General features: G+C 38.7%; 1 protein-coding gene across 3 annotated transcripts in view; it reads right to left on the bottom strand.

The window, feature by feature from the left end:
* Positions 1-27,070, bottom strand: part of HMCN1 (hemicentin 1) — a 539,309-nt gene that overhangs the window by 396,224 nt on the left and 116,015 nt on the right. For all 3 annotated transcript variants that reach the window (XM_061383493.1, XM_061383492.1, XM_061383494.1), the window contains exon 2: positions 21,660-21,730. In XM_061383493.1, coding sequence (XP_061239477.1) covers positions 21,660-21,730 — 71 coding nt within the window. The remainder of the gene's footprint in view (positions 1-21,659; positions 21,731-27,070) is intronic.

The raw sequence follows: 27,070 nt of genomic DNA, 5'->3' as shown, positions 1-27,070 counted from the left end.
CATTATGAATTTGTCCCCTCCCTTCCCCTTTACTTCCTACAATTCACTCTTCTTATCATTAATTGTATTACAAGTATAGCCTCCTATCTAATCTTCTGCTCTTCCGACCACCAAATTTTATATTTCCTGAAGTAAAGAGCTGCCTAGATCACATTCCTACTAAAATCTTTTATTAACTACTGTGTTGGATCAAATTCTCTCTCTAGCTTTCTATCTCCTGATGCTCCCTCTTCAAAAACTGCTTCCTTGGTAACTAGACTTAACCATGATAATCATCGTGAAATGTAGAGAAATATTAAATCACTATATTTTGTAACAGGAATTGTGTTGTAGATCAATTACATTTCAGAAACAAATGAACTCATAGAAAAAGAAGTCAGATTGTGGTTACTAGAGGCAGGGGGAGGGGGAACATAATGAAGGTAGTCAAAAGGTACCACCTTGCAGTTATAACTAAAATAAGTACTAGGAATGTAAGGTACAACATGGTAAATATAATCAACAGTGCTGTATGTTACATACGAAGGTTGTCGAGAGTAAACTTAGTTCTCATCACAGGGGAAAACATTTTTTTTATTTCTCTGGTTTTATATCTCTTTCTGACCTTTGCACAAAGAAATATAAAACTAGAGATATCTCTCTGGTTTTGTATCTCTTTGCGACTCGTTGCAACCCCATGGGGGGCAGCCTGCCAGGCTCTTCTGTCCATGGAATTCTCCCGGCAAGAATACTGGAGTGAATTGCCATTCCCTTCTCCAGGGATTGAACCCAGGTCTCCTACATTGCAGGCAGATTCTTTACCACTGAGTCACCAGGGAAGCCCCTATACAGTGCTGTATGTCATAATAGTTATACCTCAATAAAAGTGGAGGAAAAAAATAGCTTCTTTTAATCTATTTTCTATTCTTTAATTATGCCCCTTGCTTCACACCTTAATTCCTTTAGTATTTTCAATTAAATTCTCTTTCTACTGTTCCATCTCAACCATCAAACATTCCTCACCAATGTGTGCATGTCTAAAATCTTCCATTTTCCAAAAGCTCTTTGATGGCAGTAATGGTGTGCTAAATCCTGAGTCCTCAGATCATAGCATTTGCTGACATACAGTAATTGCTGAGTAAATATTTGTCAGATTGAACTATTCTCCAAGTTCGAGATAATATGCCTTCCTCTCTTGAAAATGTTCTCTTTTCTCCCATTCAGATGTACTTTCTCACTCACTTTTCAGATGGACTGTAATTTGTTTTCTTCTTTATGTAACACATTTTCCACGGCAGAACAATTATTGGTGGTGGTGGGGGGGGTGGGGGCGGGGGGTTATTGCATATAGCAAATGCCCTTGAATGAGCATTTGTGTACTAGGAAAGTGGGAAATAGCTACTGGGCACATTGGTAACTTTAGTATGTTGGCTAGGAATAATTTATACTTGTAGCCAACTTTGTATATCAGTAATGAATATCCTGGACTGCTCAAAAATTTATTAGATTCCTATTGTATTTTCAAGCTTCCCTGATAGCTCAGTTGGTAAAGAATCTGCCTGCAATGTAGGAGACCCCGGTTCAATTCCTGGGTCAGGAAGATCCACTGGAAAAGGGACAGGCTACCCACTCCAGTATTCTTGGGTGTCTCCTGTGGCTCCGCTGGTAAAGAATCCATCTGCAGTGCAGGAGACCTGGGTTCGATCCCTGGGTTGGGAAGATCCTCTGAAGAAGGGAACGACTGCCCACCCCAGTATACCGGTATATATCTCCGGTATTCTGGCCTGGAGAATTCCATGGACTGTGTAGTCCATGGGGTCGCAAAAAGTCAGACATGACTGAACAACTTTCATTGTATTTTCACAAGCTTAAGCAAAAAAAAAAAAAAGGAACAAAATTTCTCAGTTGTACTTGATACTGTGCACCTGAGTGTAAATCACTATATAAATTATCCATTTCACAGCATTTGTTAAGTGGCCAAGTACACAATAATGCTGTGTGGTAAATAACTCTAGTAGAGATGAACTTTTTTTTTTTTTTTGCTGTCATCTAGTATCAAGGGCGGAGAAGGCAATGGCACCCCACTCCAGTACTCTTGCCTGGAAAATCCCATGGACGGAGGAGCCTGGTAGGCTGCAGTCCATGAGGTTACTAAGAGTCAGACACGACTGAAGCGACTTAGCAGCAGCAGCAGCAGTATCAAGGGCCTAGGAGAAGTCATCTGTCGGCGGGCCAAAAATCAAAATAGCTAAGTCGTCTCCAGAGACACATACTAGGAATGGCAAGAATGATGAAAATGCTGTCCAGTTACTGAGTGAAGAACAATCTCTGAGCCACCTGACTTGCATTCAAATTTATCCTAAGAGGACCTCAGGATGTTCATCCCTCAGCATCATCCAGGAGTAGACTCTAGAGACTACTAGAATCCTTGGAAGTTTGCCTATCTCACTGTACAAGCAGGTTCCTGAAAAGAAAAATAAGTTTCTTTTTTCCAAAAGAAGTTAAAATGTTACAGCTTTAGAAAAGCCTCTAATACTTGAGTCTAATTTTCTAATCATTTTAAATCATAAATAACCACTAAAATCAGCAATAAAAGGAAGACTTTGGTTCTGTGCTATCTATTATCATAACTTCCCTGGTGACTCAGACGGTAAAATGTCTGCCTACATTGCAGGAGACCCGGGTTCAATCCCTGGGTCGGGAAGATCTCCTGGAGATGGAAATGGCAACCCACTCCAGTATTCTTGCCTGGAAAATCCCATGGACGGAGGAACGTGGCAGGCTACAATCCATGGGGTCACAACCAACAGTTGGATATGACTGAGCAACTTTACTTACACTTTCTTTTCATTATCATCACCACTAACCAGCTGTATGTGACTGAGCACTGAAAATATGGTTAGTGAAACTAAGGAACTGAATGTTTCAATTAATTTAAATTTAAAAACTGAAGAAACACTAATTCTTTATCCTGATGACATGGTAAAATGGTAACATTTTAAATATAATGGATTATATAGATGATTAAAATTATTTTCAAGTGTTTTATTTTTTAATTACCTATGTGGCTCACATTCTATTTTTGTTGGACAGCACTGCTTCAGAGTAATATGTCTGGTTTAGTTATGTAGGCTGCATTCTAGACTATTATTTCTAAGGTTGTTGCTTTGATCTGAAAGTCTTCAATGAACTTTGCCTTTATGAAAAAGTTACCAGAAACAAAATTCAAGCTGCTTTAATTTCCTAAGGGTTAGGAATCAAGCTAAAATCTACTCCAGAAATCTGTAAATCATTTGCTTCATTTAAAATATATGTGTTATATACACAAATTTTATAAATAAAATTTGTACATATTTATATAAATGTATAAAACATCTCAGAAACTTAACTCACAGGATTGCTAATAATATTTCCCAAATAATTAACTGATCTTCTGATCATTAAACTTAGCTAAAAGGCAGATTTGTCAGAACAGGACTAAAGAGAACCATTGTCAAAATGTCCAAGGTCCATGCTTATAAATAAGCCGCACAAGTCATATACTTTGGTTAATTTGTGTCAAACTCATGTACAAATTATAAAATTAGGACAATAGGATTGTGACTGAACTATAAAAACAAACTGTTTTCAGTTTCTAGTTCCAAACTTAAAAGGTAGTCCTTTAAAAGTCTTAACATTTTCTGTTTTTACCTGCATAACAAGTAAAAATCTAAAATAATATTCTATAAAACATTTACAGTGGAGAAATTTAGAACTGATGAACCTAAACCTATGAAAAGTCTCATTAATTTAACTGACACTTCTGTTGGTAATAAGACACTCTACTTGTATTAACTCAGTGGATATCAACTCTGCACCAAGCACTGAGATAGCAGTGTCTCACACACTATGTTATTTATTCTCTACATCAATTTATGAAGTAGAGATCATTTCTAGCACATTTATTGACAGAGCACTAAATCTTAAAAACCCCTCTCCCAGAATCACACAATCAGTAACTAAAAGAGCAGGGATTTGAACTCAATTTTGCCTGGCCTGAGAGTCTACACAGACTCCACTGAGGCATTTAGTTTCCTTCATCAACTTCCGTGACTGCAAGTGTCTTATCAGAACCACTGAAAAAGCAGCAGAAGAAAGATTCATGTTCTCCTGATGCTCACAGAATATTGTGCTTTCTTCTATTACAACATTCGCTGACTTGTATTTATAATCTATCTGCTTCCTCCCACTAGATCACTGCTTCAAGGGGAACTCAGTATTCCACTGTTGCTTGATGAATGAGTGGATAAACAAATGAGTAGTGGCTAAATGGGTGAATGAGACTGTACAAAGCAATCTTGACAGAAACCACACATACTTACTTGCTGTATTCAGTCTGAGCTTACCCAGGCCTGCTACTGCTACTGCTAAGTCACTTCAGTCGTGTCCGACTCTGTGCGACCCCATAGACGGCAGCCCACCAGGCTCCGCCGTCCCTGGGAATTCAAGTAATAAAATTCCAGAGCTAATTCTCCTAAGAATGCAAGTGCCAAAAGCTGCTCTTTAACTAAGCAATACATATATGAATATGCATTGTAGTATGTAGAACTAACTCCCCTAAATCGATTGCCTTCCCCCCATTTTCTCTCTCCCCCTCCCTCCCTGCCACCCTCTACCCGCTTCCCAACATCATAAGGTCAAATTTTATATTTATATATAAAAACAAACACAGCAATGTATATGTATCACATATAAACCTGTAAACATACATGAAAATGAAAGCTGTGATGATATAAAGTTGCATAATGTGTTGAATTGCGTAATTCCCTAAATATATGTAAGAAGGGCCTGCCTCTGTTAAGGTTGTGTTTTTATTTAAACTCTGACACATAACTAACTGATTTGTATTAGTAGGTTCATTCATCATTTTGTCTTTATAATTCTACTGATGGCTACAATTGATCACGTTGCCAAAGACACAAAGAAAGAAAAAAAAATCAGAAGCATGCGACCTTCCACGGGAAACTGCTCTTGAGATCAAAGGGGAAAAGAAAACTGTAACTTCAGAAATACAGTGATAATTATGTTCAGAAAATAAATTATTGTCAAAAAAGATTAAATAAAAATGAACAGAAATCCTATCAGTCAAGGGAGTAATAAAACAGATTACCATGTAGTCTTTTCTAAATACAAAACAGTGGGGAAGTAGTACTGGAATAAACTGAACCTTTAAACCCTGACAGGCATTAAAGAAAAATCAAGTCTCTGCCCAAAACCTAATGGGAAAATTACTCATCAAACAAAGGATCAGAGAAGGAAGAAGATTAATCTCAAAGCGGGCCTTTGCCTATGCCTTATTATTTCTCTTCCAGACCATTTCAATTCTATTCTCATCATCTATTTTCAATGGATTAGTGCTTGTACCAATTGTTTTCCAGTTACGCCTAACTCTAAGCAACCAAAAAAATGAAACATTTTTGGCAGGTTCATTTCTGAGTCCAAAAGACTGCCCGTTGGCATTACAACATTGACCCTTATTCTAACATGGCTACCATTTACTAAGCCTAGTTTCAGAGTGCAATTGTATTCCTTTCACATGGAACACCCGTGGTTTTGAATGTCTTATTTGCACAATTTTCCCTTTATGTATAAAATTTTGGAATGAAACTCCGTTATAAACTGTACAAAAGTTTACAACCCTCAGTTCACTTTCTAAAAATACAGTCGTGTGATTCTATAACCAAGAAAACAGAATGTACATGTGGAAACCATTAAATTACATTGAATTGAATTTAAAGTTGCTTCCAAGCAAGTATGAAATAAATCAGAATGACTGTAGAATCCTAATGCATCAGTGACATTTGGTCTTCATCACTTGTAGAAAATATGGCAGGGATGTACTAAGAGACAGAATATTTCAGAGTCCAGACTTCAAATCCCCATAATCAAAAAAAGAAGATGCCACATTCCAGGCAGTCCACCATGCTGCCTTTACTAGGCTGAAGAAGATGGAATCCAAACCAAGGCATCAAAGAACTGCTGACCTCAGTTCCAGGAACGCTGAAGCTTAACAACAACAACCGTTTCCAGGCTTTCAGGTTATCACTTATCAGTAGTAAGGGTCTAACTCTTCTGAAACTGACCTTTCCATTTATTGGAATTTATTTCATGTTGAGCCTTAAGAGGATATTCAGTTCTCTTGCATTGAAACAATATTAATGCATATATATGGAATCTAAAAAAATGGTATTAATGAACCTATTTGCGGGGCAGGAATAGAGACACAGACGTAGAGAACAGGCTTGTGGACAAGAGGGGGAAGGAGAGGGTGGGATGAATCGAGAGAGTAGCACTGAAATAGCTACACCAGTATGTGTAAAACAGATAACTAGTATGAAGTTGCCTATAACACAGGGAGCGCAGCCTGGGGCTCTGTGATGACCCAGAGGGGTGGGATAGGGGAGTGGGGTGGGTGAGGCTCAAAAAGGAGGAAATATATGCGTACTAATGGCTGATTCGTGTTGTGGTATGGCAGAAATCAATACATTGTAAAGCACTTATCACCTCCAATTAAAAATAAATTTTAAAAAATGTTAAAAGAATGTATATGCCAGGCACTTGATTAATAAGTCAGAAAATACTGTGCCTTCATACTTTAAAATATTTCAAAAGCTGCATAATGTACATGAATTATAATAGACCACGGTCCTTCCACGTCTTCCCAGGCGGCACTAGTGGTAAAGAACCTGCCTGCCAATGCAGGAGACATAAGAGGCCTGAGTTCAATCCTTGGATTGGGAAGATCCCCTGGAGGAGAACACGGCAACCGACTCCAGAATCCCATGGGCAGGGGAGCCTGGTGGGCTATAATCCATGGGGTTGCAGAGAGTCAGACATGACTGAAGTGACTCAGCATGACACACATGGTTGTTTCGAGAGGAAAACAGCATGTAAATAAGCAAGCACAACAAAAATACCACCATAGAGCTTCTCGTGATCAGAAGACATATAGACGTGTTCAGGGTTAACTCTAGGCGAAAATGGAAAACTACAAAAATGATACCTTGGAATTCTCAGAATACACTTCAGTAATTCTCCTCTTCCCTGATACTTAGAGAAGTCTATCCTTTTTCAAGCATTCTGTACCTTTCTATTGGGACCTTTTTCTTTTCCCATCAGATTAAGACACTGCCCTGGTTCCTGGTTGGAACAGGACATCCCAGGCAGCTTCAGTGGTAAGGCATCCACCTGTCATTGCAGGAGATACCGGTTCCATTCCTGGGTCAAGAAGATCCACTGGAGAAGGGAAAGGCTACCCTTTCCAGTATTTTTGCCTGGAAAATCCCAAGAACTGAGGAGCCTGGCAGACTACGGTCCATGATGTGACAGAGTCAGACAAGACTGAGTGACTAAGCATCCACACACTGGTCTCCTATCAGATGGCTCTCCTGTTTGCTCAGTGAGAAGGAGCCAGGGGAGGACAAGCGCACCAGCAAAGAGGTCACTGTAGCTAATTATCTTTGCTTATCTGAGGACTAAGCTTTCACCTTGCTCACACTTCCTCAGGAAGGCTTTCTTTCTCCCTGTCTTCTCTCTGCTATGACCCTTCTCTACCTTTGGACTTCCCTGGTGGCTCAGACGGTGAGAGCTTCTGCCTACAATGTGGGAGACCCAAGTTCGATTCCTGGGTTGGGAAGATCCCCTGGAGAAGGAAATGGCAACCCACTCCAGTACTCTTGCCTTGAAAATCCCATGGATGGAGGAGCCATGGACGGATGCTACAGTCCATGGGGACACAAAGAGTCGGACACGACTGAGCCACTTCAGTTTCACTTTTCTCTACCGTTCCTCTGAATTCCTCAGGCTCTCCTTGCCCACTAAAATCTCTTCCTTTCTGTTCCAACATTCACATGTGGATTTTATGTTTCCAGCATAACTGACATTACCTTTGTTTCTGAGTAACTGAGGAAGTTGTACTGTTGTGATTCTTTTTACTTAAGGTGATAAAAATATATTTCTACTGTGTATATTAGGTCTGGACAAAAAATTATCAATAGAATATACTTTTATTAATAAAATCATTATAATGTATGAACATTGCATTTATATGGAAGTTGAGATAGACAAGTCATTATTCTTAGAACTAGTAAGTAGTCACTAAGCAAGACTGGTTAACTAAGAGCTACATCATCTCAAAGGATGAGACTAATACATATAGACAGTAGCTACCTGGGGAGTTTTTTTTTTCTTTAAATCAACATGAATATAGAAGAATGGAGACTTAGTTTAAAATTTATATATGGAAACCTGAGGGACTTAGCTGGTGACTGGACCAGTAATTAACAGTGGGATATGCCTGCCCAAGAAAGTCCATATCAGCCTCAAACACCAACAGAGGGCCCCAGACACTGCACACAGAAGGCCCAGGTATTGTCTGGTGAGACAGGCCAGTGCTATCAAATCTCTACCTGATGTTAGAGATGCCTGGGGTACTGATATGTGTCTGGAAGGGCTCCCAACAACTGACGGGTTAACTGAGCAAATAATACTCAAAGTCAATACCGAAACCAAGATTCCACAATTCTTGAGACTTTTTCAAGACCTAAGAAGAAAAAAGATGGCTTCTTGAGAACTGCTTCTGATCAAGTTGGATTGAGAAGATTAACTCCTTAATTTGATTAAAGAAATTAATTTTTACTTTAAAAATCTTTAATTTTCCATTTTGTTGAAAGTGAGGTTTATTGTTTTTTCTCTAGGAGTCTAGGCTTTAGATTAAACAAAATTCTCCCAAGAAAAAACATTTTTTCCTCCATCCTTACCATCACCTCAAAAGAGACAAAATCAGGTACAGTACTTATTGTGGGGAATAGAACAATCCTTTGGTTGGCTTAATAGCATGAATGGAATAAATCCAGGCATCACAGGTCAGTAGACTCTTCTTAAAAATGTTATTTTTTCACATGTATTTATTTTACTCCACAATGACTCATGCATTTACACTTAAGAATGTATCCTTACATGCACACTCCCAAAAGAACATCAAGAAATGCCCCATTGCAATCCACCCCCAACCCATGTTAAGCATCTGCATATTCTGCTTTGAAAATGCAATCCAACAGTCAGAACACCCTTCTATACTCTCTTGTCCTTTGAAGTTCATGCAAAAGATCATTAAGAAATCAGCTAGCTATTTGCTTCTGAACAGGGTACTAGGATGGAAGTCTAGAAAGAGCCAATTATTCTCACTCAGTGCCCATCTTTAGCCCACATCCTACTTTCTAGAGATATAGGATTGTTTGTCCCTCAGAAAATTTAGTCCTCTAACAGAAAACTCCAGCAACAAACTAAAGTTTTAATAGATGCTTCAATCAGGCCCAAAGAAGCCTAACTCTAACAATAAAAATGATCAAAACCAGCTATGAACACAACCGCAGTATAAACATTACCTTTCAATCTCTTAAAATGCACTCTGCTCTTGTGTCTCTCCAAGGTGACTGTGAGGTTCCACTTAAATAAGCTTACCACATTAAGTAGCAAGAAAACATGCTGAGCAAAGGAAGTGATTTTCAATTTACAGTTAACTGTGTCATTTGCTGCTCAGTAACTTTAGGTGAGCCAATTACTCAAAGTGACTGATGTAGAAGAGGAATTTTATTTTCTTTAGGTAAAACTGTTTCATTGAGAATGAGGCAGTCCTGCACCTACATCTGTCTTTAATTCTCTACTTTCCTACTTTGAAGTAAAATACAAAGAGAAATGAAATAAATAAATGTTAATTTGATTAGCTTACTAAGGTTACTTACACCAATATTTAAAAGGAAAGTAGCAAAGTGAGAAAGGACACTGGCTCGGACATTAAACACTTCCACTTTTGAAACTGCTCTTGCTACTTGCCAGTCTGACAACCTGAGGAAAACATGTTATCTAATACCTCAAAGTCTGAGTCTCTGAATTTGTAAAAAGGAAGATTAATAGTTGTGTGGGTTTGAATTGAGAAGGTGACTTTAATAAAACACATGTAAAATCTTTCACAAGGCACATGTTCCATAACTGTTGTCCCTTCATGGTGGAATCACTTGGATAATAACTGTTGTTGCTTCATGGTGGAATTACTTAGATAACTGTTATCCCTTTATGGTAGAATTACTTGGATAACTGCCGTCCATTTACAGTAGAATTACTTGATGACTATCTTTTCTAAAAGACTACTGGAGTACCAGAGACAGTAGTAGTAAGAGTAGCAACAATAGCTAACATTTATCAAGCCCTTACTTTCAATCAGATGCTGTTCTACTATTCTTGCAGCTTTTACGCATATCGTGAGTTGCATGCATTTGACTCCTGTCACTTTCTTCCCTAAATGAAACACGTCATTCCTCCTGTAAAAGTGTGTATATATACACTGATAAATATGCATTTATAAGAAATGCATATTGAGAAAACTTAAGTGGAAATTGAAACTGCTTTCTTCAGTCGAATCACACCCAACACCAAACATAAAAATCACACCTTTTATAACTCTACATTATATCCTTGTGTGTGTGTATGCACTCAGTTATGTCTGATTCTTTGTGATACCCAGTAGACTGTAGTCTGCCAGGCTCCCTTGTCCATGGGATTTTACAGGCAAGCATACTGGAGTTGTTTGCCATTCCCTTCTCCAGGGGATCTTTCTGACCAGGGATTGAACCTGTGTCCCCTGAGGCTCCTGCATTACAGGAGGAATCTTTACCCAGTGAGCCATCAGGAAGCCCACATTGTATCTATGCTAACATATGATCCTTTCCCTCTTCTGGTTCTAGTCAATTTCTTTTCACTTTCTTAAATTTTTGGTTATATATCAGTTTTGCTTTTTAAATTCATATAGAAGACTTCTATAAATTTAGAAATGAAAAGGACACTTCTACATAGTAGCATGATTTGGAATACCTGAGATTAAATAAAATGTATACTGAATTGGCATCATAAACCAGCATTATCTCATCCTCAGTTTTAACAGTTTTTGCCTGTCTGGCCATGGTTTTTCATAGTCTCTGTTGGCAGTTAATTTTAACATCAACTGTTTCTATATTATAGTAAAATATTTTTTCCCTTAACTTTAGTTTGTCTATTTACTCTTCTGTTCCAGTTAAAGAATGACAATAATTGTATCGAGCCCTAATTCATAACTCTATCTTGTTTCTGTGTGACAAGCTAGTTCACATATTTTTACTTATTCTTGCTTATATCAAGGTCAATTTTACTTTGTTTTTTTTGGAAAGAAACTGAGAGGTAGGAACATTTAATACAATCCATACAGTACATTTATAATGGGTATTTAGCACAGATTAGTTGTGCAAGTAGATTCAATCTGCTTTTCTCTTAAGGAGAAAAATATAAAAACACCAGGGGCCTCCATGGTGCTGTGCTCAGTCACTCAGTCATGTCCAACTCTTTGTGGGCCCATGGAATTTTCCAGGTGGACCCCACCAGGCTCCTCTGCTCATGGGATTTTCCAGGCAAGAACACTAAGAGTGGAATGCTACTTTCTACTCAAGGGAATCTTCCCAACCCACGGTGCACACTCATCTCTTGCATCTCCTGCACTGACAGAGGATTCTTAACCACTAGCACCACCTGGGAAGTCCAAGAGTCTTCATATTTAACACTAAAAATGTTGACATAGTAAAGGTAAACCTTAGTGGGCTTCCCAAGTTATTAAAAAAAAAAAAAAAGAACTGAAATTTGTTTGACATCAAAAAAATTTGATGGTCAATTTTATTAAAAGACTTCTCAAAGAAAAATTAATTTTATGTGAAGCATTTCAATTCTGGGGATCAATAGTAGAAATATCTTACTTTTTTACATTTCAAATGTTTGACTAATATGCTTTTTTCTCGATAAAATATTTGAATAAAAGAGTATCATTGAAAGCATATCATTATCCAATGTGATACACCACATTAACAAATTGAAAGATAAAAACTATATGATTATCTCAATAGATGCAGAGAAAACCTTTGACAAAATTCAACATCCATTTATGATAAAAACCCTGAGGAAAGCAGGCATAGAAGGAGCACAGCTCAACATAATAAAAGCCATATATGATAAACCCACAGCAAACATTATCCTCAATGGTGAAAAACTGAAAGCATTTCCCCTAAAGTCAGAAACAAGACAAGGGTGCCCACTCTCACCACTACTATTCAACATAGTTTTGGAAGTTTTAGCCACAGCAATCAGAGAAGAAAAAGAAATAAAAGAAATCCAGATTGGAAAAGAAGTAAAACTCTCACTGTTTGCAGATGGTATGATCCTCTACATAGAAAACCCTAAAGACTCTACCAGAAAATTACTAGAGCTAATCAATGAATATAGTAAAGTTGCAGGATATAAAATTAACACACAGAAATCCCTTGCATTCCTATACACTAACAATGAGAAAACAGAAAGAGAAATCAAGGAAACAATTCCATTCACCACTGCAATGAAAAGAATAAAATACTTAGGAATAAATCTACCTAAAGAAACAAAAGACCTATATATGGAAAACTATAAAACACTGATGAAAGAAATCAAAGATGACACAAATAGATGGAGAAATATACCATGCTCATGGATTGGAAGAACCAATATAGTGAAAATGAGTATACTGCCCAAAGTAATCTATAGATTCAATGCAATCCCTATCAAGCTACCAACGGTATTTTTCACAAAGCTAGAACAAATAATTTCACAATTTGTATGGAAATACAAAAAAACCTCAAATAGCCAAAGCAATCTTGAGAAAGAAGAATGGAATTGGAGGAATTGACCTGCCTGACTTTGGACTATACTACAAAGCCACAGTCATCAAGACAGTATGGTACTGGCACTAAGACAGAAATATAGATCAATGGAACAAAATAGAAAGCCCAGATAAATTCATACACCTGTGGACACCTTATCTTTGACAAAGGAGGCAAGAATATACAATGGAGAAAAGACAATCTCTTTAACAAGTGGTGCTGGGAAAACTGGTCAACCACTTGTAAAAGAATGAAACTAGAACACTTTCTAACACCATACACAAAAATAAACTCAAAATGGATTAAAGATCTAAATGTAAGACCAGAAACTATAAAACTCCTAGAAGAAAACATAGGCAAAACACTCTGACATAAATCACAGCAGGATCTTCTATGACCCACCTCCCAGAATATTGGAAATAAAAGCAAAAATAAACAAATGGAACCTAATTAAACTTAAAAGCTTTTGCACAATGAAGGAAACTATAAGCAAGGTGAAAAGACAGCCTTCAAAATGGGAGAACATAATAGCAAATGAAGCAACTGACAAAGAATTAATCTCAAAAACGTACAAGCACCTCATGAAGCTCAATTCCAGAAAAATAAATGACGCAATCCAAAAATAAGCCGAAGAACTAAACAGACATTTCTCCAAAGAAGACATATGGATGGCTAATGAACACATGAAAAGATGCTCAGTATCACTCATTATCAGAGAAATGCAAATCAAAACCACAAAGAGGTACCATCTCACACCAGTCAGAATAGCTGCTATCAAAAAGTCTACAAAATGCTGCAGAGGGTGCAGAGAAAAGGGAACCCTCTTACACTGTTGGTGGGAATATAAACTAGTACAGCCACTATGGAGAACAGTGTGGAGATTCCTTAAAAAACTGGAAATAGAACTGCCATACAACCCAGCAATCCCACTGCTGGGCATACACACCAAGGAAACCAGAATTGAAGGAGACACGTGTACCCCAATGTTCATTGCAGCACTGTTTACAATAGCCAGGACATGGAAACAATCTAGATGTCCACTGGCAGACGAATGGATAAGAAAGCTGTAGTACATATACACGATGGAATATTTCTCAGCTATTAAAAAGAATGCATTTGAATCAGTTCTAATGAGGTGGATGAAACTGGAGCCGAAGTAAGTCAGAAAGAAAAACATCAATACAGTATATTAACACATATATATATGGAATTTAGAAAGATGCTAACGATGACTCTGTATGAGAGACAGCAAAAGAGACACAGATGTAAAGAACAGACTTTTGGACTCTGTGGGAGAAGGTGAGGGTGGGATGATTTGAGAGAATAGCATTGAAACATGTGTACTATCATATGTGGAACAGATCGTCAGTCCAGGTTCGATTCATGGAAAAGGGTGCTCAGGGCTGGTGCACTGGGATGACCCTGAAGGATGGGATGGGAAGGGAGTTGGGAGAGGGGTTCAGCATGGGGGACACATGTACACACATGGCTGATTCATGTATGGCAAAAACCACTACAATATTGTAAAGTAATTAGCCTCCAATTAAAATAAATACATAAATAAAAGAAAAAAAAAGAAATTATACAGGAAAAAAATAAACTTCGTAATGCAAAAAAAAAAGCATATCATTGTCAACATCGTTTTCTAAAAATCAACAAGCTTTATAGCTTCTTATAAAGAATGTGACCTGAGACAAGACTTTGCAATGCATATTCACAAGGATATTAATTCTCAAAGCGCTGTGTGATTTGAATACCGTTGTTGTCATTTATCGTCCCTTATTTTCCCCAGAGAGAAACCTCAGATGCTTTCTGTACACGCTACTTTTCTGTATCCCAAATGAAAGAAGATGCACGAAAATGAAATTAATGTTATACATTTAATGGTTTAAGTTTAGTGATTTCTCTTACATTTTTCTTGTAAAATTTTAAATTGCTTTTTCCTCAAGTTAATTACCTCTACAAGAAAAATAGCTGAGTCTGGTGAAAAGTTAATGGGCAATTATTTAATTTACTTCAAACTGCATTTCCTTTTCTTGTTTTCAAAACAAATATGAAAGGAATATTTTCAAAGGTTTCTTTTCTAAAAAAAAAAATCCAAGTTAATTGTAATAAAACAGCCATCCTTGTTGCTCTTCATATCAGTGATTTGGGAGGAGTTACTAAAAATATTAGAAGAGGAATCAAAAAAGGGTCTGGAAATTACACACACACACACACACACACAAATTTTAGTACCATACTAAAATTTTATGAAATTCCTGAATTTTAGTTTCTCAGAGTGGGTTATGAAATAAAATATTCTCTAAGCAAACACTGAAGAGAAAACAAAATACATTCTTTAGGTCAGGGTTAAGTAATGATATAGCTTAGTGTCTTCATATTTGACCTTTACTTGATGAAAATTTTTGCCACTGATTAAAAAAGGAATAATTCACCAGAAACTTCGAAAATAAAAATACTTCCATGGTATCCCCAATGCTTATAACAGTGTCCAATTTTGAATGAAAAGAAAAAGTAAATATTTGATTCCATCCCTGGCTAGTTGTTCTAATTAAGCATCCTCTTGTATCTCAAGACAATGTAAAAATAAATCCTTAAGATGCAGCCAGTACAGAGGAAATCTCCAGAGAAATGGACACCAGCTTTCATTCCAGGGAAGGAAGAAAGATTATTTTCTTGAACAGAAACATTATGACTCTACAGAGTATCTATATCAAGTTCAGTTCCAGAGGTTGGCTGAGGAGGGTTCTGGGAAGGGAATCAATGGAGTACGATTAAGGACCATGACCCTCCACCCTGGAGACAAACGGAGCAAGGAGGATCTGAAGATCCCTTAGAACAAAAGAAGGGGAGAGGCAGGAAATGAGGAAGTGCCAGGTCTCAATGAGAATGTAGGCATTTGCATTCTGGCCAGCTTTCTAAGAATATATCCCAGATGAATTCTTGCAGAGGGGAAAAGAAATGAATGCAGTAAATCTCTTCCAAACATTCTTTCAGCTAGAAACCTCCATTACATGGCCATACCGAATCTTTATATTACAAAAAGTGATAATTAGATTTTTAAGTATCCTTTGTACCATCAGGTAAAGTTTGTATTGTATTGTATATAGTTTCACTGTTACATATACATTTTTAAAAGAATTTACGCTCGTATGACATTCATTTATTCAATAGCTATTTAAGTCCACTCTCCTGCAGACACTGATTCATCCCATGGTAGACCAGAGGCTCAATGAGAGCTGTAAGGCTCTTGCACTCAGGAGTTCATGATAAAACACCAGAATATAAAAATATAAACAATTAGGGTAATACAATTTTTAATTCCTGTGTTCCACATACTGGATAGAAATTTTTATGTAAATTTTCTTTCAAAGAATGTGGACATCCAAAGTGGAAAAGAATTTGCTATATCAGGGGATAGAAAAGTGAATTGTAAATAAGTATTGAGATAATGACTGAAAAAGAATGATATGAGAAAGGAAATAGAGGATTAATGAGAGACATTATCAGAAGAAATTTAATAAAAGAGAAAAAGAGACAAGGGATAACTATAAAAACCTACTTAGACATTTATGAAACATAATCCAATTTAGCATGCAATTTAAAAATAGAGACAGGCACGATGAAAGAATCGCGATGGAATACATATTTGGAATGCCAAACTCCTGAGTTTTTTCACCCTGTGCCCCAATTATGCTCATACCATATATAGTCCCAACTGAAGTCATGCACTCGACAGTGAAACCAACTGAAGTATTAAACTTCAAACTCCAATCTGAACTGTTAATTTGTACACAGTGGTGGTTTGTTCCTTCCTTCCTTCATTCATTCTTCCATTCATTCTATATGAGCACATTCTATATGCCAGGCATTTTACTAAGGGATTCAGTGATTAACTCAATCAGACATAATCTTTCACTATGAAATCCCAACTACTTTGTGACAGAAAGAGGCCATGAGATATGACCAATCCTGGAGGACAGGACGGGATTCTCTAAGGAAGTGGTATTCCAGATGAGATTTTGAAAACAGGATTTTAAACTCGATTAAAGAAGCATGGACATGAGGCCAAGATGAAGAACAAGAATTTCCTATGCAAAGAGATGAGAAGGAAATGGCAACCCACTCCAGTATTCGCCTAGAGAATTCCATGGACAGAGGAGCCTGGTGCGCTACCATCCATGGGGCCACAAAAAGTCGGACACGACTGAGTGACTAAGACACACACATGCAAGGAGAGCAGCACATGCAAGGGCCCCACGGGGAGACAGGTGAGGATCCAGACACAGGAGACTCTACGCAAGACCCCTAGAGCAGATCTCAGGCCCAAGGGAGACAGTGGCTCCAGGAACGGCTGACAGGTAGACAGGCCTCAGGTCACTCAGGAATTTGGGAAGACTCGGGTGAAGTGAGCGTAGGAGGTGAGTGGACAGGGTATTAGAGGGGAATGTTGAGAGACTTTTTTTTAGATCTTTTGTCTGCTGGTCAGAGTAGAGAAAGGCCTGGAAAATCAGAGCAAGACTAAAAGCAGAGAAATCACTTAAAAGCTTTTTTGCATTAATTCAGCCTAAAGATACAATTACGACCAACCTAGATAGCATATTAAAAAGCAGAGATATTACTTTGCCAACAAAGGTCCGTCTAGTCAAGGCTATGGTTTTCCCAGTGGTCATGGATGTGAGAGTTGGACTGTGAAGAAAGCTGAGCACCAAAGAATTGATGCTTTTGAACTGTGGTGTTGGATAAGACTCTTGAGAGTCCCTTGGACTGCAAGGAGATCCAACCAGTCCATTGTAAAGGAGATCAATCCTGGGTGTTCATTGGAAGGACTGATACTAAAGCTGAAACTCCAATACTTTGGCCACCTCATGCGAAGAGATGACTCATTTGAAAAGACCCTGATGCTGGGAGGGATTTGGGGCAGGAGGAGAAGGGGACGACAGAGGATGAGATGGCTGGATGGCATCACCGACTCGATGGACATGAGTTTGAGTGAACTCCAGGAGTTGGTGATGGACAGGGAGGCCTGGCGTGCTGCCCATTCATGGGGTCGCAAAGAGTCGGACACGACTGAGAGACTGAACTGAAAGATACAATAACTGGGACTATGACATGCTAATATTAATTAATGAAAGTCAATTGATATAAAAACTATTAAGAAAGTTAAAAAACCAAGATTTGATTGATGGTTTGGAGGGGAAAAGATGTGTATATTAAGGATGATTCAGAATTTTGGTGAATAACCAGGATACTACAGGCATAATTCACAAAGATAACAAACAGAAGACAAAGAACAAGATTTAGAACCATATTAGTAGGAGTGGCGGAGAAGGCAATGGCACCCCACTCCAGTACTCTTGCCTGGAAAATCCCATGGACGGAGGAGCCTGGTGGGCTGCAGTCCATGGGGTCGCTAAGAGTCGGACATGACTGAACGACTTCACTTTCACTTTTCCCTTTCATGCATTGGAGAAGGAAATGGCAACCCACTCCAGTGTTCTTGCCTGGAGAATCCCAGGGACGGGGAGCCTGGTGGGCTGCCGTCTATGGGGTGGCACAGAGTCGGACACGACTGACGTGACTTAGCAGCAGCAGTAGAAGGAGTGGAAAGAGAACATCTGTGAGTTTCACTTTGGAGTGCCATTGTGACATCCTGGAGACTGACTGATGGGTCTAATTCTCAGAGGAGAGTTCTAGGCTAGAAATGTATTTAGGTGTGTATGGATGATTTTTCCTAAAGAGAAAAAATAAAAATGAGACAAATAAATGGGGCCAGTTTGCAAACCTACTAGGATCCTAAACATTTAATGGCCAACTGGGGGGAATGAGCTGCCTAGGAAGCTTAAGAATAGTGGGACGAAAAGTGAAAGAATGTGTAAAGGAAGAGAATGCCTCAAGATGAAGGGAGAGGCCAGTATTGCCAAGAACTACAAAGTTTAACTAACATACTAACAAATGAAATGTTTCCACTGCCTTTAGCAAAGCCAGAGATTATGTGTCACCAGCTAGAGCAACATAGAGCATGGGTGTGGCGACGAGACTGAAATAGACTAAGAAGTAACTGCAGAAGGCACATGAGGAAAAGACGGCAGGGAATACTGACAGCTTTCCAGGCATTGAAGGAATTGAGAAATGAAAATCGCTATTTGTAAGAGAATTTTGAGAAAAACAGTGATTTGTTGGTTAGTTTGTTTTGTTTTCAACAGTGTGGTTCACTGGGAGAGGGGTTTGTTTTGGAGGTAGTCTTGAACATATTTATAGGAAATAGAGGAGAGGGTGTTGGAGAAGGCAATGGCACCCCACTCCAGTACTCTAGCCTAGAAAATCCCATGGACAGAGGAGCCTGGTAGGCTGCAGTCCATGGGGTCTCGAAGAGTCGGACACAACTGAACGACTTCACTTTCACTTTTCACTTTCATGCCTTGGAGAAGGTAATGGCGACCCACTCCAGTGTTCTTGCCTGGAGAATCCCAGGGACAGGGGAGCCTGGTGGGCTGCCATCTCTGGGTTCGCACAGAGTCAGACATGACTGAAGTGACTCAGCAGCAGCAGCAGCAGCAGCATAAAATAGTATAAATAAACTAAAGAGAATCTCCTGTAGCACATGAACCCTACTCAATACTCTGGGGTGACCTAAAGAGGAAGTAAAAACAAAAAAAGAGATGATATATGTATATGTACAGCTGATTGATGTTGTTGTACAGCAGAAACACAACACTGTAAAGTAACTGACCTCCAATTTTTTAAAAAAGTAAATGGGAAACCTAAAGCAGTTTTTAAAAAAAAAAAAAAAAGAAAACAGCGTGAGAGCATTAAGATCCTGAGAAAGCCAAGGAGTTGTGATTAAGTAGAGAATGTGGATAGGATGGGTATCAAATGCATGTAGATTACACGTAAGGTATGAGGAAGCCAAGAGCTTCCATTTAAATGTGCCTGTGTGTGAAACAGTAAGTGAGACAGCTTGCTCAGAGTGGATCATTAGCCCAAAATGGTCCATAGGAAAAGGGCAATGGAATACAGGTTTAAGAAGAATAGCTAAAGTTTGCAACTGTCACTGGGAGGCGTGGGAGATATAATTGACCAAAGAAACAGAACCGGATCATGGGAGTATTGAGAGTCCAGTGGAAGCAGGTGGCTGTGTATTTATAGTGAAATCAACCTGCCATATCGTGAGACTCCAGTGGCACCTGGCATAGTCATTTTGGTCCTTCAGGAATGAAGTTTTGCCTTTTGAACAAAAAAGCAATGGACAAGAAAAAAAGCTGTGTTTTTGACATGACAAGACTCTGAGCTAGATTGGAAGAAAGTGAAAAAAGGAGACTCCGAAGGCCTGGGAGACAGGATAGGGATCACTGGACTGGAATGTTTGATGAGGGTGAAGAAGCAGTTACAGTAAGATGCTGTAACAAGCTTGGTGGACAGATGGTTGCGGCAGGAGATTAAAAGCTTGAATGAGTGACCTGAGAGAAAAGAATGAATTGGGTATTCTTGCCTGGGGAATCCCCATGGACAGAGGAGCCTGGCAGGCTATCGTCCAAGGGGTCACAAAGACTTGGACATGATTGAGCAACTAAGCACAAACACACAAGGTTCAGAGAGTGTGCGGGAATAGAAGACTGAGACGGAGGAAAGGAAAGGTCACTGAAGACCAGGTCAGGAACTGAGAGCAGAAGGTTCTGACAGGTCATTCCAGTCACTGCGGAGGTGCCCTGGAATGATGGCAGCCCTAAAGGGGACAGGTAGCCAGTGATCCAGTCACCAACAGCTTCAATGAGCAGTGCCCAAAAAGACCTATAGGTGATTGCAGCAGAGACCATCCATGGAGGACAGGACAGTAAAACAGCCTCAAAGAAGCAAGTTATTAAAAAAAAAAAAAAAAAAGATCAATGGATTTGAGAAAAATGACCTCAACGAGGAATGAGGAGAAGGTACATGTTAACCTTATCTCCAACAGGATAACATTTCAACCAACTATTCATCTACTCTACTAACAAAACTATGCTTACAAACATTTATATAGATGACTTAGAGTAAAGAATTTTTAAGTTATCCTAATTATAGCACAACGATTATAGGAAAAAAATTAACTGTTCCTTATGACACAGTGAAAGGAGTCAGCGAAAGGAGTCATCTAGTGCTCAGTTGTATCTGACTTTTTGCAGCCCCCATGGACTGTAGCACACCAGGCTCTTCTGTCCATGGAATTTTCTAAGCAAGGATACTAGAGTGGGTTGCCACTTTCTACTCCAAGGTGTCTTCCTGACCTGGGGATTGAACCCACATCTCCTGTGTCTCCTACATTGGTAAGCGGATTTACCACTGAAGTCATCTAGCTGCTGCTGCTGCTGCTAAGTCGCTTCAGTAGTGTTCAACTCTGTGCGACCCCATAGATGGCAGCCCACCAGGCTCCCCGTCCCTGGGATTCTTCAGGCAAGAACACTGGAGTGGGTTGCCATTTCCTTCTCCAATGCATGAAAGTGAAAAGTGAAAGTGAAGTCGCTCAGTCGTGTCTGACTCAGCGACCCCATGGACTGCAGCCTACCAGGCTTCTCTGTCCATGGGATTTTCCAGGCAAGAGTACTGGAGTGGGTCGCCATTGACTTCTCCAGAAGTCATCTAGAGCAGAAGTCAATAAACTTTTCTCTGAAGCATCACACAGTAAACACTTAGGCTTTGTGGGCCAGTCTGTCACAACTACAGAACTCTGCCTCTGTTGCGTGGAAGCAGCTACAGACAATGCATAAATGAAGGTGGTGTTTTGAACCCAATCTGTCCCAATTCCATGTGTATCATTCAAGTCAGAAAAAGTGGTATTGGAATCTAAAAACTAAGAATTATTACTTTCAGACTTAAAACTGAAGATGATCAGCCAAAAGTTCATGATTTTCCTTTCCCCTGAAAGAAATAAAATTAAAAGAAAGCACTCACCTGAACATAGAGTTCTCTGAGCTCATATTGAAATTTCTTGGGATCTGTGGTAACTGTTACTGGGCCAATCTCTGTGGAGATAAAAATGACATAAGTCAAGAATAGTGCTCAATAGCATTAAAGTCTTTAGCATACTGTGGCTGCAAATGTCCTTTCACTATGCACTGTACAGTTAACTGAACAATTAGAAATAGTCAACAAAACAACAAAGACCATTTCTCAATTTAGAGCTACCAAAGACTACTTTAAAATTTGGCATAAATGATGCATACTTAAAATAGTGAATTTTTAGCCTTAGGAAATGCAAAAAAGTGAAAGTGAGTCACCTAGTCGTGTCCAACTTTGCAAACCCATGGACGAAACAGTCCATGGAATTCTCCAGGCCAGAATACTGGTATGGGTAGCCTTTCCCTTCTCCAGGAGATCTTCCCGACCCAGGAATCTAACCCAGGTCTCCCGCATTGCAGGTGGATTCTTTACCAGCTGAGCCACCAGGAAAATGCAAAGAGGGAGTTAAAATGTCACAGGGCAAAGAATCGGGAGACATCAGTTTCAGTCTCTTTTCACTCTCACCAGTTAGTGAATATTTACGGAGCAACTATTTTGTTGTTGAACTCTAAATTAATCACTATCCATCTTTTAATTTTGATTTGTCAACTACAAGTTGTAAATTTATTTGCAAATAAAACATTTAATACTAAACCAAAAAAAAAGCCAAATGACCCTTCTTTGTCCACAGGGTTTTAAGAACTTGCAGGAGCACAGATAGGAAGATCAGAAGCACAGATACCAGGATATTGAAAGTTCAAACACAGTCACTACCACTTCATTTGCCATAGCTGGGGTTGCTGTCCCTCATTATCACCATTCTCCTAAACTGCCTTTGACGAAAGTAATTACCTCTGGGGTCACTGCAACCCTCATGACTGTCCTAATATAATGCACAAACCATTGTTTCAAGTGGAAACAAGTAGCAGGACCATTTCCTGGTGAAAACCAAGACCTAAGTCAGGTGAAGAGAAGAAGTCCAGATACCAGTAGGGTTAAGTTGATAGAAATATAAATATAGATACACACACAGAACATGTTTATTTAATAGCAAACATTTTAATCTGCAAAGACCATTTTCTTAAAAAAAAAAAAAAAATTAACCTTTAAAATAGACAAGCTGAAACTGGCCTTTACAGGTACCAATTACTTCCCCCAGAAAACATCCATGGGTGTGTATTTAGTCACTCAGTCATGTCCAAATCTTTGTGACCTATGGACTGCAGCCCACCAGTCTCCTCTGTCCATGAGGATTCTCCAGGCAAGAATACTGGAGTGGGTTGCTATGCTGTTCTCCAGGGGATCTTCCCAATCCAGGGATCAAACCCAGGTCTCCCGCATTGCAGGCAGATTCTTTACCAGCTGAGCCACTAGGGAAGCCTGGAAACACCCATATGTTAGTCATTCAGTTGTGTCCGACTATGCGACCCCACAGACTATAGCCCACAAGGCTCCTCTGTCCAGGAGGAATTCTGCAGGCAAGAAGACTGGAGTGGGTAGCCATTCCCTTCTCCAGGGGATCTTTCTTACCCAGGGACCCAGGGATCAAACCCAGGTCTCCTGCATTGCAGGCAGATGCTTTACAGTCTGAGCCACCAGGGAAGCCCGGAAACATCCATATATTTAAGTAATAGTTTAAAATTCATCCAAGTATCATGTGTACAGACATAGCACCTTAAATTCCTAGGGTAGATCAAAGCTTTTCTATTTTATGTAATGAAGATAATAATACAAAATTATAAAGATACTTAACATTTAGTTTTTATGAGACATTAGCTTCAAACACATACTGTTAGAATAGGACTTATGACTTCAAAGGATAATAATTAATGAGCCAGGCCTTCTATAATATGCTAAATGTGATACAAAAACAGATTGCAGAATTTTAGAAATAAATGAGGTAAACTGGATAGGAAGCATGATATGCTTGTCATAGCCCATGTAATTTTTCTTAGAAATTACACGAAAATATGTCTCCATTCTTCACCACAGATTAGACATCTTGCAGCATGCAAAAGGAATGAAGAGGTGATTGGAGAAACTGTGTGAAAATGCAAACATCTGAATTCCATACAGAGAAGAACAGTCATTAGCTATGTAAACGTCATGTCCTGAGTATATGGAAAATCGGAGAAGACTACTCCCTCAAGACTAAACAAAGGCATATTTTGCAAAGGAATGCAAAACAGCAAAGAATATACCAGGCAGTTACACCCTGACATATAAATTGTCAGCAGCACCATCAAGCCACGCTTCTGTGCTTCTACATGGCATAATACTAAAATAATTCTAGAATTCAAAACTCAAGAACCAGAAAGGAATTAAAGAATACTAGAAAAATCAATTATATGAAAACAAATAGTACAGACATGCAAGAACATTCCTTATAATAACAATTTTTTAAATAGCCCTGACACATGTCTGTCTTCAATAGTAGAGATTAGAGGATGCTATTAAAATAGGAGAACTGATTAGCCTTCATTTAATTATCGAGAGATTCAAATACCCACCTGTTTTCAACAAAGACAGGAAATATTTCCTGAAGCTTATTTATATACATTTTTGCAAATCACACTGGACACTTGAGATAAACCTTTTATCAGTTATAAGAAATACTCAGACCAAAAAAAAAAAAAAAAATACTCAGGAGAGATAAAGCCTTGCCAGGCTGCCATATCCCTCCAGCTATAAGCATCTTTTCCAACTCTTTTGAATGGAATGATATAACTATTTGGCAAAATCAACCTTCCTTTTAGGACTTTCAGCCTTTCTCTTCATTTAATAGAGCCCTACACCAGCTGTGTCATGAGCAATTTCCTCTTCTCTTCTCTTTTTTTTTTCTCACCTTCAACGACATTCAACAAGTATAACTTTGTCTTCTTTTCCTGACTGAGCATGGTCCTCTATTGCTTACAGAATTGAATGAGAACTCTCCAAAGCATTACAGGTCCTCTCTTCTATGTAGCTAATCTTCAAACTTTGTCACACTGCTTAGCATGAAGACACTGCTCTTCCTTCGCATCTTTCATGGCCATTCCCACGTCTTTCATCTGCCCAGACACCTCTCACTCTAGAAAGTATGAATCAAGTCCCATCTCCTTGGGCCTTCTGCCATTTCTTCAGTAAACATTAATGTTGGTTGATGTTTGTATGATAAAGACACGGGAAGAATGAAGGGGCATAACGTTTAACAGAATAAATGATCATATTCCATTTTATTCAATGACTTTATCTGGTTGCTTACCAAAATAACACCTATATAGATATACTGGGTTGGCCAAAACGTTCGTTCGGTTTTCTCCAAAGGAAAATCCGAATGAACTTTTTGGCCAATCCAATATAAAACAGCCATCAGTCTCCAAAGAGAATCCTCAAGCTTGATGGGTCATTAAAAATCATTTGCTTCAATTTTGTTATCTACGGACAAGAAAACCTGAGATGATGAAATTGAAAACCTTTGGTAGTGAAGAAAGAGGTTAAGACATCTAAAAACATTCTCTATACTGAGCAACCTCCACAGCTCACTAACATTTCCTCTTTTCCAAGATCTTCATTCTATCAATGATTATATCACTGTGAACTTTCTCCTTTCCTCTGGATCATGGGCAAAGCAGGTCATATTTGGAGTACCTAAACTGATGCACACAATATCTAGAATTCTTGATTGTCATGTGCCTGGGTATTTGAAAATAGATTAAAAGAAACAATTTTTTTCTTCCAGTTTTACTGAGATACAATTATTATGACATACGACATTACATAGGGACTACCCTGGTGACTCAGGGTAAAGAATCTACCTGAATTTCAGGAGACCCAGGTTCAATCCCTGGGTTGGGAAAATTCCCTAGAGAAGGGCAAGGCAACCCACTCCAGTATTTTTGCCTAGAAAATCCCATATACAGAGGAGCCTGGCAGGCTACAGTCCATGGGGTCACAGAGAGCCGGACATAACTCAGCGACCAACACAAGGCAAGGAGCAACTAACAGTTTCACTTTTTCACAATAAATACAGAAAGAAAAGTACGGAAAAAGTAGAGCGGGAGTACTAATATAGAAAAAGCACTTTTCAGAATGAATCAAGGAGATTTCAAAAAGGAAATGAAAATTTAGGATTTCAAATTAGAAACAATGAAAAAGTACTTTACTAATGCTAATTTTTTAAAAATTCTATATATCAAGTTTTCACAACAGCTCTGTATTTCATCAAATTACTGCTATTACCTATGGTTCGGTATGGTGGTGGTTTTCAGTCACGTCCGACTCTTTGCTAACTCATGGATTACAGCCCGCCAGGCTCCTCTGTCCATGGAATTCTCTAGGTAAGAATACCGGAGTGGGTAGCCATTCCCTTCTCGAGGGGATTTTCCCAGCCCAGTGATCGAACCTGGTCTCCTGCATTGCAGGCAGATTCTTTACCATCTGAGCCACCAAGGAAGCCAATATTATTATACAAATAATTGAAGGTGGTATGATAAGCCAAAGCCAACCAGTCCCTTTGAAGGGTCCCACCATACTGACCTGAGAGCATCTATCACATGATATGTGATTGCCATTGCTTTTTGTCTCCCTCACTTGATTATCAGCCTAAGGAGATGTACCTATAAATAAATTCTAAATAAACATTTGAAGATGAGAAGACGGGAAACGAAAGAATAAAGATTAAGCCCAGGTCTTCAGACCCTTCATTTCGTGTGCCTTTCATTTAACTGTGGAACCTCCAGGCTACAGCTAAAGATCATGCTACATAATCAGCATGACGACACTCACTAGGTAACTGAATGGTTGACTTCCTCTTTACACAAAAGTATTTATTCTTTCATCAAGTTATTGATGCAGATAGTCAACATGTACAATTTCCCACATACTGCTGATCTTAAAAAAGCAAAAGAAACATTTTTAAGCAAAACATTTTATAAGCAAAATTCTTTTGCTTATAAAAGAATTATAAGTACAAGGAGCAAGTTACACTTCAGAAGATCATTTTTGATTAAAAAAAAAATGTCTGAAACTCTAAACAAGTCTTTCCTCTTCTCATTGATTGTGTTATTTCCTGTTTCCTAGGGATTTATCAGATGGGTTGGATTTATTTCCAACATCTCAGCCATTGTTCTCCTAATCTGAGTTGCTGAGTTGAATTTGAGCAAATAATGGAAAGAAGTTCACAATGTAGTATTTTCTTTTACTGCTTCACTTGGCAAGATCAATATCCAGTTCCTCACTTCCTTTTTCCTTTTCACGAACAGATTTCTGCTCCTTACAGTTTTTCTTTACTCAAAGTGGTTCCTTGATAACAAGAGGTATATTTACTGCTGCTTGCTGGAGTCTCAAACACTTTTTGTGAATGGTTTGATAACAATGCTTAC

This window comes from Bos javanicus, chromosome 16, assembly GCF_032452875.1.
Source record: "Bos javanicus breed banteng chromosome 16, ARS-OSU_banteng_1.0, whole genome shotgun sequence".
NCBI classification, from domain to species: Eukaryota; Metazoa; Chordata; class Mammalia; order Artiodactyla; family Bovidae; genus Bos; species Bos javanicus.
The sequence above is the reverse complement of the archived record's forward strand: the minus strand, read 5'-3'. Positions and strand labels throughout refer to the sequence as shown.